This window comes from Protomyctophum bolini, assembly GCF_963924005.1.
Source record: "Protomyctophum bolini genome assembly, chromosome: 9".
In the NCBI taxonomy this organism is placed as follows: domain Eukaryota; kingdom Metazoa; phylum Chordata; class Actinopteri; order Myctophiformes; family Myctophidae; genus Protomyctophum; species Protomyctophum bolini.
The window spans coordinates 3,906,823-3,926,796 of NC_137870.1; the positions used below are offsets into that span (position 1 = coordinate 3,906,823).

The window sequence follows — 19,974 nt, forward strand, 5'->3', positions numbered from 1 at the left end:
GGTCAGCCTGGCCGCACACGTAGCAGCGGCGGGCCTGGTCCTGGTTCCGAGGGCTCTTCTCCTGTTTGCTGGTGCGCTGTCGGGGCGGCGAGCGTCCCCTCCTATCCCGTCCTGTGCGCTCTTCCTGTTTGGGTTTCGCTGCTTCGCTCCTGGTACCTCTCATGACGTCCAGGGTCACTGTGTAATTCTCTACTAGGTTCACCAGCTCGTCCACCGAGCCGGGGGCGACCTGGGCTACATACTGTCGGGCCTCTGGCGGCAACATTCTGATACACTTATCGATCATTACTCTATCTACGGGGGGTAAGTCGCCTGCTGTCGTTAGCCAGCTATGAGTCAAACGGCCCAGGGCCGCTATTTGCGCGCGTGGTGGTTGGGAGAGATGGAAGGTCCAGTCGTGGAAGCGCTGTGCGCGTGCCGGTAAGCTGAGGCCCTGGCGAGCGAGTATTGCGATTTTTAGCCGTTGGTAGTCTCGGGAATCAGCGAGGGACAAATCTCCCCACGCCCGTTGTGGTTCCCCGGTGAGGAACGGCGCCAGGATGTTGGCCCAGTCAACCACTGGCCAACGCTCTCGAGCCGCGGTGCGCTCAAACAAGTCAATATACGTCTCGATGTCATCTTCTGGCGTGAGTTTAGTGAGTACTTCGGCTGGGTTGCGCGCAACGTTAGCCTCCCTATGGAAGTGGCGCACTAACTCATGGACAGAGGCTTGTAAATTGTTTTGGCTCTGGAGGAGCGCTTCGATCGCTGGGTCCCTATCCATCTGTCCCAGAGAGGTCGGTGCGGTTCAGTTCGTAAAAAGCCCACTATTCTCCACCACTTGTGTGAACTGAACAGAACCGAGACACTCAGTGGTACAGATTATTACAGAATCTCGCCTACAGGCGTCTTTATTTGTATAAACAGACCCGTGGGGTTGGGCTTGAAACGGTAATCAGAATATCAGGTATGATCAAAACAACAAAAAGAGTCACTGGTGGGAGCTCCAGGCTTTCCCCTCTTTCCCTAGGGGTGGCGCTGGCCGGCTCTGTCCCTAACCAGGTCCCCACGGGGAACGTGTGATTTCGGGGATAATGCTCCTCCTGGCCGAGGCACACTGGCGGGGGTATTCCCTTCCCCGCCTCAACCTCGCCAGCGGAGTTAGTCTGTGTTAACGTCGGGAGCGTGTTGCCTGTAACAGAGAGGGTTCGGTTAGTGCACTGCTTGTCTTGTCTTCACATACCTAATGCTGGTTGCGTGTGTGTGTGTGTGTGTGTGAGTCGCTTACCGCCAGTGCATGGCCCGTCTCTCCGAGTGTCATGTGAGAAGTGAGGGCAGAGGCAGCCTCGCCTACATATTGTCTGTCTGTCTGGCTCCGCAGGTGGTCTTGATTGGTACGCGTGAACTTGAGACAATATGTAGGCGGGGACGTAGCGGCCGTCTACCAGCTGGCCGAGTGGTAGGCGGGGCCTTCTCAGCTGCACTCCGCCCGCTTCCCACTGGCTCTCTCGGGTCCCATGCTTACCTGGCGGCGTGTTGCCTAGCGACATGCCACAATAGGCTGTATTATACCAATGTCTATTTGTCTATTTTATAATATAGGCTGTATTATACCAATGTCTATTTGTCTATTTTATAATATAGGCTATATTATACCAATGTCTATTTGTCTATTTTATAATATAGGCTATATTATACCAATGTCTATTTGTCTATTTTATAATATAGGCTATATTATACCAATGTCTATTTGTCTATTTTATAATATAGGCTATATTATACCAATGTCTATTTGTCTATTTTATAATATAGGCTATATTATACCAATGTCTATTTGTCTATTTTATAATATAGGCTATATTATACCAATGTCTATTTGTCTATTTTATAATATAGGCTATATTATACCAATGTCTATTTGTCTATTTTATAATATAGGCTATATTATACCAATGTCTATTTGTCTATTTTATAATATAGGCTATATTATACCAATGTCTATTTGTCTATTTTATAATATAGGCTATATTATACCAATGTCTATTTGTCTATTTTATAATATAGGCTATATTATACCAATGTCTATTTGTCTATTTTATAATATAGGCTATATTATACCAATGTCTATTTGTCTATTTTATAATATAGGCTATATTATACCAATGTCTATTTGTCTATTTTATAATATAGGCTATATTATACCAATGTCTATTTGTCTATTTTATAATATAGGCTATATTATACCAATGTCTATTTGTCTATTTTATAATATAGGCTATATTATACCAATGTCTATTTGGTAAATGTTTGTATTTTATTCTCTGTTTGTTCACGTTTCTCTTTTCTTTTTGTTTCTTTTCATTCATCATCGCAAAATGTAGCAAAGTACAATGTGCATGCACACAATATGTAAATAAATAAATGTGTTACATTTTCTTGCATAAACACAAAGAGCTGTTTCCATAACTGCACAAATTATTGCACATAACATGAGTAGCTGTTATAATAACATAATAACATAACATGAGTAGCTCTTTGCCTGCCTGCCTGCCTGCCTGTCTGTCTGTCTGTCCATGAGTAGTTATTTGTCTGTCTGTCAATGAGTAGCTGTCTTACTGTCTGCCTGTCTATGAGTAGCTGTCTGCCTGCCTGTCTATGAGTAGCTGTCTGTCTGCCTGCCTGCCTGTCCAATTGTCCATGAGTAGCTGTCTGTCTGCCTGTCTGAGTAGCTGTCTGCCTGCCTGCCTAATTGTCCATGAGTGGCTGTCTGTCTGCCTGTCTATGAGTAGCTGTCTGTCTGCCTGCCTGCCTAATTGTCCATGAGTGGCTGTCTGTCTGCCTGTCTATGAGTAGCTGTCTGCCTTCCTGCCTGTCCAATTGTCCATGAGTAGCTGTTTGTCTGTCTATGAGTAGCTGTCTGCCTGCCTGCCTAATTGTCCATGAGTAGCTGTCTGTCTGCCTGTCTATGAGTAGCTGTCTGCCTTCCTGCCTGTCCAATTGTCCATGAGTAGCTGTCTGTCTGTCTATGAGTAGCTGTCTGCCTTCCTGCCTGTCCAATTGTCCATGAGTAGCTGTCTGCCTGCCTGTCCAATTCTCCATGAGTAGCTGTCTGTCTGCCTGTCTATGAGTAGCTGTCTGTCTGTCTGTCTGACTGCCTGCCTGTCCAATTCTCCAATCGGTCTGTCTGCCTGTCTATGAGTAGCTGTCTGCCTGCCTGCCAGCCAGCAAGTTGGTTAACAGAAAATAAATTGTTATGGCTGAGTAAAATAAAATACAATACACACAATTTGCCTGAAAATAGATTACCCAGCTATGACCTTTTTCATGAAAAAAAATGAGTATAGTGATATGGCTGACTGAGTAAAATAAAACAATCTACCTGAAAATAGATAGCTATAAGTGAAGAGCAATTTCCGCATGTCGTGTGATATTTACGCACGCCCGCATAAATATGCTTGCGTTGTAGCCCCTCCACTTCACTGTGTGTGCGAAAAAACGCAGGGCTCTCGTTGAAAATATGAATTATTACTAAAACTAAGACTAAATATACCGATAATTTTGTCAACAAATACAAACTAGACTAAAATCTTAAGAAGACAGACGGAAAAAGACCCCTGCCATTCCGATCAATGGTCGGAAAGGCGGTGCGTCGTAATGCCGCTCTATCCCCACCAAACCAAAGATTGTAGATCTTCTATTTTCCAAAAAAGTAAGTAGGTAAGTAAGTTAATCCATAAAGTCATCAAATAAAAAGGCAATGCATTGCCCAAAAAGGGGGAAAAAAGAATATTCCTCACCCAACCCTCAAGTCAGGAGGCCACAGCAGCAGGGTCCCCTTTGTCCTGTGAAGGGATTCAAGGTTCAGACAGCCAAAGCCTCACCCTCAACAGAAATGTTCCTTGACCAAACCTTTCTTCTTCCAGATCTCCAGACCCACTACTCTGTGGTTTATCAATGTCTGCATGGTTTATAGTATTGGCCTTAGAAGAGTCTCTTTCCCAAATCACCACCAAACACTCTTTTAATACCTAAAATGGAACCCCTGAATCTCTTTACCCCTGGCAACTCGATCACTTCCTGCACTTTTATAATTGTTCCTGGTACCTCACTTCCTGGAACTATTGCCAACATGCTTTCCCCCCCACAGCTCCCCCTAAGATCAAACATTGTCAATAGAATTTGAATGACCATATTCAACTTACAAAACCAAACATTTTCTACATTTTAGGGATAAATGTTCAACCACATCTGAACCAATATGTATCACCCAGTATGTTTGAAATGAAATGAAAGTAAAATTTTCTTTCCATACCATTGAACCAATATGTATCACCCTGTATGTTTGAAATTAAATGAAAGTTTCATTTTCTTTCAATACCATTGAACCAATATGTATCACCCAGTATGTTTGAAATGAAATGAAAGTTTCATTTTCTTTCAATACCATTGAACCAATATGTATCACCCTGTATGTTTGAAATGAAATGAAAGTTTCATTTTCTTTCAATACGCATACCATTACCAGGACAAGAAATACATTTCTTCACACAATTCTTTTCAAACTAAAATAAATAAAGCTCTGTACCTGCATCAGTTTGTTCTTTAACAAAGGGCCATTAGGTGCAGCATGGGGGGAATGCCGCCCCCTGTAGGCTACCTTTGCCCCTGCTGTTGGCTTGTGAATATTTAAATGGATTTGTATTAATTTAGGCCTGATTCGTACTTTAGTAGCCTGACACTCGGTTAAACATTAGTTAAACATTTCCTACGACATCAATATACTTTATAGTTCTAGCACACCTGGTGCAGCTTGGGTTTATTGCTCGTTCCAGCCAGCCAACAGACCCATCTTCATATAATAGGTCCTCACTAATAATCATGAAAAAATGACACAATTGTTTTCTACTCAGTCTGTGTCTCATAGGAGGGCTGTGGGCAGTTTAGAAACCGTCTTCCAGTGACATCATCATCAGGCAGATTTTTTTTTTTAAACAAGATTTTTTTACAAAAATATTTAGATTTTCATTATCGTGAGAACGATGGCTTCCATTTTTGCATTGCAACTTTTCAGGGCTAGAAAGCCTGCAGTTTTTTTTTAGCTTGTATTCCCCATCGATGATGTCACTGGGAGACAGTTTCTGCCCACAGAAAAAGATTGTACCATTTTATCATGATTATTAGTGAGGACCTATTATATGAAGATAGGTTGAAAAGTGGTGAAGTGGTCCTTTAACCAGCTAAACAAACTTAAGTCCAGTTTAAGACCAGCTAAAACCAGCAACAATCATATAAGATGTTTTTTTTGTTACAGTTTTTCTTTTCTTTTTCTTTTTTAGCAGGGAAATAAAGCAATAGAGACGTATAGCTGTTGGCCAGTAGTCTACACTTTATCAATACAAAACAATTGCATGTTTACACAAATAAAATTAGAAGTCCTCTTCAGCTGGTCTTGGCTGAAAGAAAAACAAATGGAAACACAAATAAAATGTAAATGTTTATGTTAATTCATTAAAAACAACACCAGAGTGTAGTCCTATAATTAATGCTAAATTCACAAAACCACTTAATGTATAAATGTGGTTAATAACCACATTTATACATTACACGAGACTGTATATGTATAACCACTGGTTATACATATACAGTCTAGTCTGGAGCTGGCCCATATGGATGCCTGCTCCAGATCTGCAAATGTCCCGGTTTTAAAAATTCATTTTCGACACATACTATACTGACGCAATGTCGCGTATTGGCCAGCAGATGTCAGTAAAGTATTGATTTATAAAAACCTACAGGCAGGCACACCACAAATTCAAGGCCCATATACTGTAGGTCGTCTTGGGCTCCGCTCTATATAGCTACATCCACATTATTTCCCAATAGTTTAACTATAGTTCCCAGTTTAGTTATAATTAATGTAGACCACTGGTTCTCAACGTTGGACCCAAATGACCTAAACGAACCCTTAAGGGATTCCGTTTGGGTGTAGGCCTACAAAAAAAATGTACACTCTCAGGAACGGCCTACAGCCCCCACTGTGTCCATGGGATGAGAGTGAGGCTAATAATAACGCATTTCAAACTGGGGGTCCTTATATAGAGGAAAGGAATCCCGCACACTGTCTTCACTTGAGTTTAGATTTTATTGAGCAACGTTTCGGTCGTCAGAACCTCAGAACCCATCAGGCATAAAGAAGAACTGACAAACAGTCAGCATTAGTAGTAGTACAACTCTGGGGGTCCTTGAAATGATAAAGGTTGAGAATCACTCATGTTGCTTTACCTTGCTTTTTTTACCACAGCTCATGATCTTGTTGCCTTTGGAGGAAAATGAGACAATCGGTGATTAGTGAGAACACCTGCAGCAGCCCACATATCAGTGCTATATTCACCATTCGCTCAGCAAGGTAACCCTGAACACAAATAACTAGTTCAACAATGAGAGTGATGATGGTTGATATGTCCGTAAGTGTGCTTACACACACACACACACACACAGTTTCACAGAGCGACACCTTGGTACGTCAAAGTACACATGCACGTGCACGCATAATACTGTATAATACCTTTTAATTCCTATATCCTCTTCCTATACAAACTTGCACTTTGAAAAGTATATAGGCCTATTGCTGAATGGAGGCAAATGACGCTCCTCACACGCACACACGAGCACACGAGCACACGAGCACACACACACACACACACACACACACACACACACACACACACACACACACACACACACACACACACACACACACACACACACACACACACACACACACACACACACACACACACACACACACACACACACACACACACACACACACACACACACACACACACACACACACACACACACACACACACACACACACACACACACACACACACACACACACACACACACACACACACACACACACACACACACACACACACACACACACACACACACACACACACACACACACACACACACACACACACACACACACACACACACACACACACACACACACACACACACACACACACACACACACACACACACACACACACACACACACACACACACACACACACACACACACACACACACACACACACACACACACACACACACACACACACACACACACACACACACACACACACACACACACACACACTCACCAGCCAGAAGGAATACTGACAGGACCACTATGATGCCAGCGAAGGTCAGACCTCCAATACGCAGTGTGTGATAGTCTGCAAGTTACAGAAAGAAGTCAAGTCATATGCATTGTCAGTCATAATTATGAATTACTACCCCCCCCCCCCCCCTCTCTCTCTCTCTCTCTTCCATGTTGTCTTGCTGTACACTTAAATTCATATGTATGTAACGAGACACATTTGACTAATAACTCTCAAGCTTCCCCATGGAAAGAAATGCAGAAATTATGTAAAACCGTTATGCAAATCAAATAAATCAATGAAATTCACTTTACAAGTTGACTGTCTCACTCTCTTTCTTTCCTTGTTTTTTTCCCATCCCATCGCTGTTTTCATCCTTGCGTGATCTGCCTTGTGACAGTCATCTATTATTGAAATCCTGGCTCAGACTCACGATACAATAAAGGCTGTAATCATGCTCTCTCTGTGTGCGTGTGCACCATACCTCATTCATAGTCTTTTGTCTACCTGTTTGTATTATGTATCTCAAAATCTATTTTCACAGTACGTGAATTTTCTACAATATTCTCTGTGTCAACATGGCTGAAAGTTACCCTATAGCTACTCCATTCAAACATTTATATTTGTAATAGTTGTGGTCACGTACCGTACACAAAGTCTGCGTCTGGGTCAGGGACTGGAGCTGAGGAGAGACGCACAAGGTAACAATTATTTAGTTTTAGGTTATTTGCAAGAAGGCATATCCACTACTGTAGCAGCTGGTTAGAGTGTCCGCCCTGAGACCGGGAGGTTGGGGTTCAATCCCCGGCCGGGTCATACCAAAGACTGTAAACATGGGACCCAATGCCTCCCTGCTTGACACTCAGCATCAAGGGTTGGATTGGGGGTAAGTCCCTGCGACATACTAGCGTCATGTCCAGGGGGTGTACTTGTACATCAAGCTGCCTCACGCTATACAGAAACAGGAGGTCCATGTGAAAATGTTCAGACAAAAATGTATAATATACGTATATAATCTATATTTGTGAAATGCATGAAAAATATGCTTAAATAACACAATAAGAACTAATATCGTAGTGTGCTCATGTTTCTCTGAGGAAGGATGCTATTTTCGGGAAGTTTGCAAACATCTTGGGCCAGGTGTGTGACAACATGATGATCGGTGTCATTCCGACCTGTGTGGATTTAGAGAAAATCCCATAAGCCTTAATATGCAATAACAATCTCCTGATCTTTTAGCCTTTATCTCGCCGACAGTCCGAGTTATTGATAAATCAGGGGTTCTCAACTTCTCAGAAAGCAGTGCCAAGCTACACTGCATGGTGCATGTACGTTGTGTTACAACGTCCAGCGTTGTCACGAAATGTCACGAAATGTCACTAAAAACTAAGCTTCAGATTCCCCAAAACAAACTGATAATGACTATACTTCTCTGCTTTAAAAGGAGCAGTTCATATGTAACTCAATAACTCAAAATGACTTATTTTCGAAAAGAATCGCCATGAATTCAGAGCTTAATGGGTTGTATAATTGATAGAAAACAAATAAGTCCTTTTTTTTTGGGTGAACTACCGGTACTCATTTAGTTTGGGATGGCTCTGGGGTGCCTATATGGGGCTATAGTTCCAAACATTGGAACTATCCCATTGAGATAGAATGAGCACTTCCGCATTCCATTGTTACAAAGTCAAGGCCAGTGTCGTCACTCTCTTACTATATTACTCTGGGTATATACAGTAGATAGTCAAAGAGACAGTCACATTACCCTCAGTGCTCTCAAGTCTCAATACCAGCATTATGTCTAACCACTTCTCCAAAGTGAGACACCCACACACAGCCACACCACTGGAGGGAGCGACCATGACCCGGAGGAGCAACACCCACATTTAGAACAAACACAGGAAAGTGCCCATTGCCCTATAGCTGGCACCAAGATGTGGAATGCCCTGACACGTACCATCCATATTAAATGCGTAACACTGGTTTCTTCCTAAATTGGCCTGAGAAAAACAACACCTAAAGAGGAGGTCAATATAAATTATTAATGTCCCATCTCTTTTGTACATATAGTGTTTGTATTTGTTGATGTATTATTGTGTTCATTGCGAGTGCTATGCTGATGAATTGAATACAGTATATATAGGCCTACATACTACATAGGACCGCAATGGAAAGTCCCCAGGACCTTTTGTATTATCCTTTCAGTTCAAATGTCCAACCTATACTGTACCACATGCTGTTTGCATTTCTGACTAATACCCAATAACTATTCAATAATCGATCAATAACTACTTCATTCTCTTAACCCATTTCGACCTGAGAACGAATTTGAGTTAAAAACGTTCACTCTGAATGAATATTTTCAGAGCTTTGCACTACATTTTCACGATTTTTCAAACATAGCAGACCTAATGCTCGTAGCGCGGCACTTGGTGGTGCTGCGCTATGAGCTTGTAGATCTGCTATTTTTCAATAGCTATAAAGCATGACATGATGCTCGAAACATAATAAAAAGGGTTCCCTGCCCAAAATGGGTCAAGATATTTTGTAGAAATCCAGGAGGTTGCTGACTTACCGCCTGCAGAAGACATGTTGGCTGGCCTGTTTTAAGCACCGTCTGTGACTTCAGATGACACGACTGAGGGGGAATGAAAAACAGACACAAGATGGCCATTAATAACAGCAGCTGTCGATGAGTGTTGTTTTCGTCGACTAAAACTATGACGAAAAATTTGTGTAGAGTCGACTACCTTTTTTCACTGACGAAAACTAAATGAAAACTAAATAAAAACCAAGCTATGATGACTAAAACTAAGACTAAAATGTATTGACAATTTCATCAACAAATAAAAACTAGACTAAAATGTCAGGAAGGGACTAGTGGATAAAATGACTTAAACTGGAAGAGATCCAGTTTAAGTCATTTTACACTGAAAATAGCAGATCTACAAGCTCACAAAATATAAAATAAAATGAGCCATTAAGACGGCATCAAGGCACCGCCAAAATACATTTTAGTCGACTAAATCAACTGTAGATTTAGTCCACTAAAATCGTATGATATTTAGTCGACTACAACTAGACCAGCGCTAAAACATTCCAGGCGACTAAAAACGTGACCAAAATTAAGCGAAAACCATTCAAAAGAACCACGACTAAAACCAAAATCTGAATTCTTGCTGCCAAAAAACAAACACAGCCGTCGATCCATTTAAAAAAATGTGCTCCTTTGGTAAAGTATATGTTTACTTACAGGGCCGACTTATGCGGCTTAGGTTTCGGTAATCTCTCTATTTTAATAAAGTGGGAGATTGAGGTGTAATTGGATTCTTGGGGTTTTGATGAGTCGTGGTTGAGAGACTATAGGAAACCCTATACATATTAATATGTCCCCTGTGTCTCGCTTCAGAGGTTTTCTAACTGTAGCCTTTATTACAACACAATACACAATGATTACTTTGACCTTTAACCCATTCTGAACGGGAACCCCTTTTGGTGTTGGCATCATGTTATGCTTTAGCTATTGAAAAATAGCAGATCTACAAGCTCATAGCGCGCCACCGAGTGGCGCGCTATGAGCTTGTAGGTCTGCTATTTTTTGAAAAATCGAAGAACGACTGACATTTTTATAGAATCTGATCTCAGGTCAGAATGGGTTAATCAGACCAGTGTGTGTCCAGTGGAAACCTCGTATGAATCTGATCTCAGGTCAGAATGGGTTAAGAGAGTGTGATACTGATATTGATTGCCTCTTTCTTTCTTTCTCTCTCTCACACACACACACACTCACACTCACACACACACACACACACACACACACACACACACACACACAAGCGCGCTCGCAAACGGTTCTGTCCATCTACGTATAAATCTCCAGCTCTATACCGTAATCATTAACCGCGACATGAACTGTAGCAAAATGATGAAATTCCCCATGCATGCACCTCCATTTTGTTGCGTGCATACCTATTCTGTTCCCGTCGTCAGTGTATGTGTGTGTGTGTGTGTGTCTGGTCCATATATGCAACGCACCAGTGACCATAAAAAAGACATATCCAGCGAAGAGGAAAAAAGTTACTCATTGAGGTTATTCTAATTATTTATTAACCTTTCTTCAACCATATCCCGAAGCCAATGTTAAAAAGGAAGATAATCTGTCCTTGGATAAGGTCTTAACCCATTCTGACCTGAGATCAGATTCATACGAGGTTTCCACGGGACACACACTGGTCTGATTAACCCATTCTGACCTGAGATCAGATTCTAAAAATGTCAGTCGTTCTTCGAATTTTTCAAAAATAGCAGACCTACAAGCTCGTATCGCGCCACTCGGTGGCGCGATATGAGCTTGTAGATCTGCTATTTTTCAATAGCTAAAGCATAACATGATGCCAACACCAAAATGGGTGCCCGGTCAGAATGGGTTAACAATGACCCGGCATGCAAAACCATCATTTTGTTCTGATTGTGGGATTCTGTTTGTGGGACCAACCCACTCCCCAACCTACATTTAAAAATATATATATATTCATTCAAAATAAATATATATTGTTTTTAATTTAAAAAGGAAAATAATTGTATACATTTTAAAGCAAATGAACAAACAAACGAATCTAAGAAATGTCATGAATAGAAAATATGAATTATTAAGAAGTAGTGAAATTAGCTAACGAGCAGCACAGCGTTGTGCACTTGTAGATCTGCTATTCTCACTTAGTTTGGGTCCCATGAGGCAAAAATACCAACCTCGGTGTCTCAACCTGGAAAGTTTGACTTTTGACCTTGACCACTGTTTTGAAGGTGGGATTAGCAGGCGCGTTCCTGTGTGTTGTATTTTCGTATACATGATTAGTGGAACAGCTAATAGAAATCAGTTTCAGTTCAATATAAAGGATTTAGTTGATCATAAGCAGCTCCTTGCTGATGCAGTGGTTCTCGAATTGAGGGATTTATTGTTGAGGGGGTTCCAGGGGGGTCCCCAGAGAAATGAGGAACACTCTAAACACTTTTTAGTATAGCCTATTAAATTCTGTTTTAGGCTGTTCGAAGACAGCCAATTTCTACACGCTCTCGAAAACTGTTGACATGTCTTGACAAAATATTGACAAATCGCACACATTTGCACACCAAATTGACACTCATAATTAGCCTCCAGCAGTGTTTCTCAACCCGTTTAATTTCAAGGACCTGCAGGTTTGACCTGAATTATAGTCCACGGGTCCCCCCCATTGAATGGCATTTCTATCTCTGGGACTCCAATGTATATTATTGTAAAATCAATGTTAATTCTAACAATGAGAGTGTACACTATATGGAACCAAATGGACCTGTGACATGAGTGTCCATTTGGTTCCATTCCATTTAAGTACACTCTCTGAGTTACAGACCCATAAGGGTCCAATTGGTTCCTAATTATCATTTAGCTGTGGGGGAGACCCCCTGGAACTCTCTCAAGGACCCCTATAGGGTTCCCCACCCGGACCCCACTTTGGGAACCGCTGATATATATAAAACAATTGATTCTGAAGAGTGCGACCCACTGACTACACCTACTCTATAAGTGAGCGCTCAAATCATGCAGCAACAAGTAGTGAAACTGCTGAAGCACGATGAATGCATGGATTTTTAAGAAGCTGTGTGTGTGTATTAGAGAGAGTCAATAATGCAGAACTCACCTCTTCTGGCTCCGCTCCCGTTCTGCCAGGTCAGGGTGGGTGTTTTGTGTGTCTGGTCTCGTCGGTGACACTAGGCAGGTGCAGAGCAGACTGACGCCTTTGCCTGACAGACACACCCCCTAACACACACACACACACACACACACACACACACACACACACACACACACACACACACACACACACACACACACACACACACACACACATCTATACACAGTCAAATTCTCCGTGACAATGTATGCCTTTGTAACTGAATGGCTTAAACTATAGAGAATGGTTTAAACTAGAGGCCCCATCCATCCGTACAATCTGAACTAGGAAAGTCAGCTTTTTGCTTCGATGCCCCCCCGACCACATGGAACACTTTACAGCAAACACTGAAAATTAATACCCCAATATCTTACGGTCAATTTAATAACCTGCTTTTGAACCTCCCTACCTCAATATGCAACTGTTTTTAACTTGTCTCACTGTCTGTATAATATGTCTCTATGCCTTACATGAAGATTTGTTTTGTGTTTTATACCTGCATGTCTTAAATTGTTTCATACTGTATGTAATCTCGTCAGCATTGAAAATGAGGGAGAACCTCAATTTCTCTTTCGAGAATAAATAAAGGTTTCAATCAATCAAAACTCTTGAGTGTGCGCAAATGTAACTGAATGGACCCAGCTTTTACGGGTCCATTTTGGTTACATTTCCAACACCCTCAGTGTTAAATCAACACTGAGGATTCCACTGTGTATACTTACTGTGACATTGGAGTCCAGCGGCCCTTCCCCTTTCTGACTCCCTTCCGCACTTTCCAGGTAACGCCGAGGGGCTCATAAAGTCTGGACTTTGATGTCCAATAAAAAGCGTTAGATGTTATGACCTTTGGAGTCATTGGAACAGGGTGAATATTATACTACCGTATTGTATTCTATGAAGGATTTGCAGCCATTATTATAGGCATGGCAGCATGCATGTAGTAGACAACCTTGGCTTGTCATTGATTGAATTTTAAACTTGGCAGATTTGGTTTTGAAACTGTGGCTGTGGGAGTTTTGAAACTGTGTTAATTGTCTTGTGGAATTGGATTCCGCATGCAGGCCTTTAGAAGAAAGAAGTATACTCAGATGTCTTTAAATAAAAGTAGCAATACCACAATGTAGAAACACATTGTTAGAAGTAAAAAGTCCTGCATTCAACATTTGACGTTAACTCATTCATGGCGGGAACCTGGTGTTATACTTTAGCTATTGAAAAACAGCAGATCTACAAGCTCATAGTAGCATGCCACTCGACTTGTATAGGTCTGCTATTTTTGAAAAGTCGTGAAAATGTGGTGCAAATCTTTGAATATATAATATATTCTTTCAGAGTGAACGTTTTTAACTCAAATATTTGCTTCTGGGGGAGACTGGAACTACATATTTTCACATGGGGGTCCACGGCCACATACAGATCATTCTGGGGGTCCTTGACGTGAAATGGGTTTTTCAGAAAACTGTCCACTGAATAAAAGCGCAAAGGTATTGGTAAACTGCACTTACTGTAAAGTGCCAAAAGTAGAGGTCAAATGTTTCCAAGATGGATCAAAATGTGTGTAGGAAAAAAAAATAACTATTCATCTCACAATGCATTTACAATGCAACACGTTGTGTGAACTTGCAGATGGATAAAATAATCCAAAAATAATAGTGGAGTAAAAAACACAATATTAGATAGGTATAGGTATTAACCCATTCAGGACGGGAACCCCTTTTGGTGTTTTAAAGCAGTGTGTAGCTATTGAAAAATAGCAGATCCACAAGCTCTATGTGTCACGGTGTGATGTGGTGGACCAAATGCAGAACCAAGAGCAGGCAGGCAGGCAACTAGACCGGACATACAAGGGCATGACACTGTGACAACAAACTATAATCTGACAAGGGAACACTGGGAGGTATAAATAGACACAAAGACTAACTAGACACAGGTGCAACATAACTACAATCAACACATGATTGGCTGACACTAAACAGGTTACAGGACACAGCAGGTGAAATACAATGCAGACTGGTGAGACAAGGCAGGCAACAACAAATGGAGCAGACAAGAAACACTTGGAACACAACTACACAATAAGAGTACACCACAGACACAACTACACAATAAGAGTACACCACAGACAGAGATATCGTGACACTATGAGCTTTTTGTGTTTGAAACATATTGAAAATGTGTCGCAAATCTTTGAATATATATTCTTTCAGAGTGAACGTTTTTAACTAAAATCTTTGAAAATATATTGTTTCAGAGTGAACGTTTTTAACTCAAATCTTTGAAAATATATTCTTTCAGAGTGAACGTTTTTAACTCAAATCTTTGAAAATATATTATTTCAGAGCGAACGTTTTTAACTCAAATCTTTGCTTCTGAGGGGGGGGGGGGGGGGGCGGGAGGGGTCCCTGGAACAACATATTTTCAGATAGGGGTCCGCAGCCAAATACAGATAATTCTGGGGGTCCTAATTAAGACATAGGTTTATCAGAAAACTCATTTAGATAGAAGACATTTCTTTTAGAATGCAGAGCTGTGGAAATACTCAAGTAAAATAGTAAAATACAGCAATATAGAGCATAAATGCACGTTTTCCATCACTGTCTTATTAATTGTCTGCCTGCCCTATACTATGAGTCATCTATACGGTAAATAAACGAGCACATATATTACACTTTGTGTTCAGAAAACCTTTATTTCTTATACCAAAAATCACAGTCTGCTGCTACACAACAAAGACTCATGCACATGGATAAAAACAGCTTTTTGAGTAATATTTATAAAGATGATATATTGAAAACAAACAGTACTTGTAATTTGTTGGACCTCTATAGTGAATATAGCCTATATATTCAAATCTTTGAATATATATTATTTCAGAGCGAACATTTTGAACTCAAATCGTTGCTTCTATGGGAGGTATACCCCAGGGAACATATTTTCAGATGGCGGGTCGGCGGCCTAAAAACTATCTAAAAACTTAGGGTTCCACCTTAGAGAACTTTGGTTCCTACCTAAATAAATAACTGAAAAATACTGCGCTGACTGACACAGAGGCAGTTACACATATCGGCATCCAGGATGCGGCAGTGACACAGCTGGGAGGAGGGTGAGCACATACAGACATCTGTGCTCATCAGTAAACCATGGCAGTATATAGTGTTGATTTTGACAGCACATTTTGATTCAGTTTTTACTACAGTTGGTTTAGTCGACTAAAATGTGTTTCGGTGAGCCTTGGTGGCTGCTTTTACACTTGGTTGCAGGCTGAAAATAGCAGATCTATAGAAGCTCACGTGCGGCGCGTTGTGAGCTTCTAGATCTGCTATTTTCAGCATGCAACAGAGTGTAAAATGACTTCGTAGTTCTACTGGATCTCTTCTCCACTATAGTCCCTCCCTAACATTTTATTTTTTATCTCTTGACGAAATTGTCAGTAGTCATAGTCATCATAGCTTACTATTTATTTAGTTTTTGTTTCATTTTCGTCGACGAATATCATAGTTTTAGTCGACGAAATCAACACTGCATGGCAGTTGAGATTAATTGTCATACAGTTTAAACTGTAGAAGGCCCATCACAGTTAACATGTAAACACAAACATGTGAATGCGCGCGCACACGCACACACACACACACACACTGACCTACGATACAGGATACTTATTCATATTACTTATGTGTACATCCTTAATGAACATAACAAATACTAAAAAACCAGACAATAGTAATACAAAACGTATAGCATTAACGATAACACAATTCCCCAGAATTGTTCCTTGTTGACAAGCATTATGTTATGCTTTAGCTATAGAAAAATAGCAGATCTACAAGCTCATAGCGCGGCACCGAGTGCCGCGCTATGAACTTGTAGGTCTGCTATTTCTTTCAAAAATGGTGAAAATGTGCCTCAAATCTTTGAATATATATATTATTACCGAGTGAACATTTTAACTCAAATCTTTGCTTCACTTCTGGGGAGGTCCCTGGAACAACATATATTTTCAGATGGGGGGGGGGGGGGGTTTTCAGAAAACACAAGACATTTGTGGCCTAAATGGGTTTTAAAGTATAGCCTCCTGGGGAGAAAGAGACCCGTTAGCAGAAAAGGCACATTAAAAAACTGGACGGCGGCAACGACAGCACTGGTAGACATTAAGCTAGCACGACGGTCACAACAACACAAGCGCAGAAACAACAACCTGTAGTAGCATTATGGTCACAATGTTTATGTACACGTTACACCTCATCGTATAACTTAACCCCCACACCACCACCACCACCGTCCCGGCCCCTTTATATATACCCTGTCATATATATATATATATTATAGCCAATTAATCATGATAAATAATTGATTTAACGTTATAGTGATTATCATCATCATCCGGTCGTGTTTTTTTTTTACAGCAAATAAGAATCGAGGGTAATTTTCAGGAGGCAGTCCAGAGTCCAGACTCGAGAGGCGTTCAGGTCTCTGCGTTCGTTTCTTTGGCAGCCGCTGCAGCTGGAAGAGATCAAGGGATTTGTTTCATATTCAGTGTCTCTCTCTCTCTCTCTCTCTCTCTTTCTCTAGCCCAACACACACCGGGTGCGCAGCGACACGGCACAGGCGTTGCCACGCGGCAACGCCTGGAAAATAGAACGGTGGCGTATCGGAGCGTCAGGCGAGGCGTGAACGCGCGTCGGACGCCGCCGGTGTGCGATATATAGGTTCATTGAAAATAACGGAGGCGGCTGTTTTGACGCGCGGCGTTCGCAGACGGTGTGTGAGGCCTCTCTCTCTCTCTCTCTCATGATAAATATGTTCTACATTATTGCCAAAGCATACAGTACATACAACAAAACAAAAGTCAACATTGCGCACACAGAGACAACAACTCTCTGCGCACACTAGAGACCACAACAAACATCCCAACAACAATGAACAACAAGCAATATACAGTAACAATGAAAAAAAGTTAACAGACAGAAACATCATGTAGATAGGATGGAGCCCGCACACCACAGGTAAAGGTAAGACGTTCTTTATTTAAATGCTGACAACGTTTCGATCTGTTAAAATACAAACAAACAGAATAAATCCCTGTCACGACTTCTATTACATGATATCCAAACCATGTCTCTCTCTCTCTCTCCCTCTCTCTTCTTTGTCACGTGCAAAATACAAACAAACAGAATAAATCCCTGTCACGACTTCTATGTTTATTGACATATGGAGGCAGTGGGTGAGACAGACGTTGGGGGGGTGGGGGGTGGGATTTGTTAAGACGTGTTTACTCACCCTTGGAGACAATCAGATTCTCTTGCTGAGCCTCGTCATCTCCTGGAACCCTGAGGTGACACAACAAAACAGGTTGTCACCATGTCGACCAAACGATGTCTAGTAACTAAGTATAGGCTCTTAATTATTGTATCCTCAGCCATCTTAAATAGCCTGCTTTCCAGGAACCCATGAATCACAGGGAATATGTTGAGACGATACTAAAGTAAGTGCAGCGCATGGTTGTGAGTTAGGGCTGTGTATCTTTAAGGGTGTCCCACAATTCGTTTCCGATTCCGATTCTTGGGGTCACGATTCGATTCAAAATTCAAAAGTATTTTTTTCCCCCCAGATTCAAAACGATTCTCTATTCAAAATGATTCAATACATATAGGATTTCATCACAATCTACTCCAGCCAACTGAAGTGACTGAAGACATGATGTTTACTGTGATTAGGGTGAACTTACATTTCATATCACAAACACCATGTAGTGAAAACTCCTGTAACTGTATTTTTGGAAATGATGAATCCCTATTGTGAATCATGGGGACTGGATCCAGGCTACAGCCATCGTCCACAGGTTTAATGTTTGTCTTTAGTTCAATGTTTGTTTTGTAAACGCCATCGACAACGAAGGGAAAATGTACGTCATAATGTGCCTCATTATTACGTCATATTGACTCTTTATTGTTAATGGCGTTTAATGTCTGTGTTGGCACCGTTTGTTTTACATCACCATATACCTAATTTTTACCTTTAATTTTTAAGTAATTGTATTGTCTGATGTATTATCCTGTTGTATTGTCTGTTTGTACAAAAAAAAAGAAAAATGCAATAAAACATACCTGGGCTTCTGCTGCTCTGCACTGCAGCGACAGCGTCGACCTGCAAACACCATCAACCATTAACCATGTTTTCATGCATTATGTTTTTTTTCTCTCTTTTTTTCCCAAAGGTGAAAAATGCCATCACAGTAAAATGTTACACATTAAACGAGGAAGAATTTAATCATTAGCACACAATAATTTATTTACTACCGTCAGACTGCGGACTGCATACGCATAAGAAAGTCTAGCCTTCGAAGCGCGCGGCCATGTTGCCCATACAAAGCCAACGTGCAGCAACTATGTTTTTTGGACACACTATACCTACTGTATTTAGTGCATCCTAATGATCAAATTAAGCCTTCGTGATTTTGGGGGATAAACAATTACCTCAAGTCAAGAGCATGTTTACAATTAGTGTAATATCACTTCTTTGTCGATTATGTCATTTGACTGACCAGTTGAAACCCTTTTCGACCCAACATTGGCTTTGTATAGGGCAGCATATATAAGGTGTAACGCCCGGGATTCGAACCCGGGCCTCCGCTCCCGCGTGAAAGTCCAACATCTTTAACCACTAGACCAAAGGTGATATCCCTCTGGACCGGGGGGGAAGATATTAGACTTCTGAGGCCATCAGGCAGTCGAGGCTCTGAGCCACTCTGCTACATAGGAGCCCATCTAGTTTCTGTAGTTTCTGCTTGATATACAAGTACGTACATGCCCCATGACGTAGTACAAGTACAACCCCTGGACATGCGGCTATAGTATGTCACGGAGACTATAATACCCCCAATCCAAACCTTGATGCTGAGGAGTGCCAAGCAGGGAGGCATTGGGTCCCATTTTATAATTATTTTTTTTAATAGTTGAACCCCCGACCTCCCCGTCTCAGGGCGGACACTCTAACCACGAAGCTGGTCATTTATTTACTAGGAGCACCAACAGAGTGGACTACACACACACACACACACACACACACACACACACACACACACACACACACACACACACACACACACA

The 19,974-nt window shown here is 41.4% G+C and overlaps 1 protein-coding gene and 1 long non-coding RNA gene across 2 annotated transcripts in view; both read right to left on the reverse strand.

Moving 5' to 3' along the window:
• Positions 1-5,341: 5,341 nt before the first annotated feature.
• Positions 5,342-12,947, reverse strand: LOC308321645. The gene is made up of 6 exons (XR_013964644.1): positions 12,836-12,947; positions 9,733-9,795; positions 7,804-7,839; positions 7,158-7,232; positions 6,262-6,296; positions 5,342-5,432 (listed from the first exon to the last, which is right to left on the reverse strand). It is a non-coding gene; the product is annotated as an uncharacterized lncRNA (long non-coding RNA).
• Positions 12,948-17,330: 4,383 nt separating this feature from the next.
• LOC308321269 (FXYD domain-containing ion transport regulator 6-like) overlaps positions 17,331-19,974 on the reverse strand; it is a gene marked incomplete at both ends in the record, with an annotated part of 4,567 nt that continues 1,923 nt past the window's right edge. The window contains 3 exons of the mRNA XM_080772108.1: positions 17,331-17,368; positions 18,146-18,195; positions 18,973-19,012. Coding sequence (XP_080628234.1) covers positions 17,331-17,368; positions 18,146-18,195; positions 18,973-19,012 — 128 coding nt within the window. The remainder of the gene's footprint in view (positions 17,369-18,145; positions 18,196-18,972; positions 19,013-19,974) is intronic.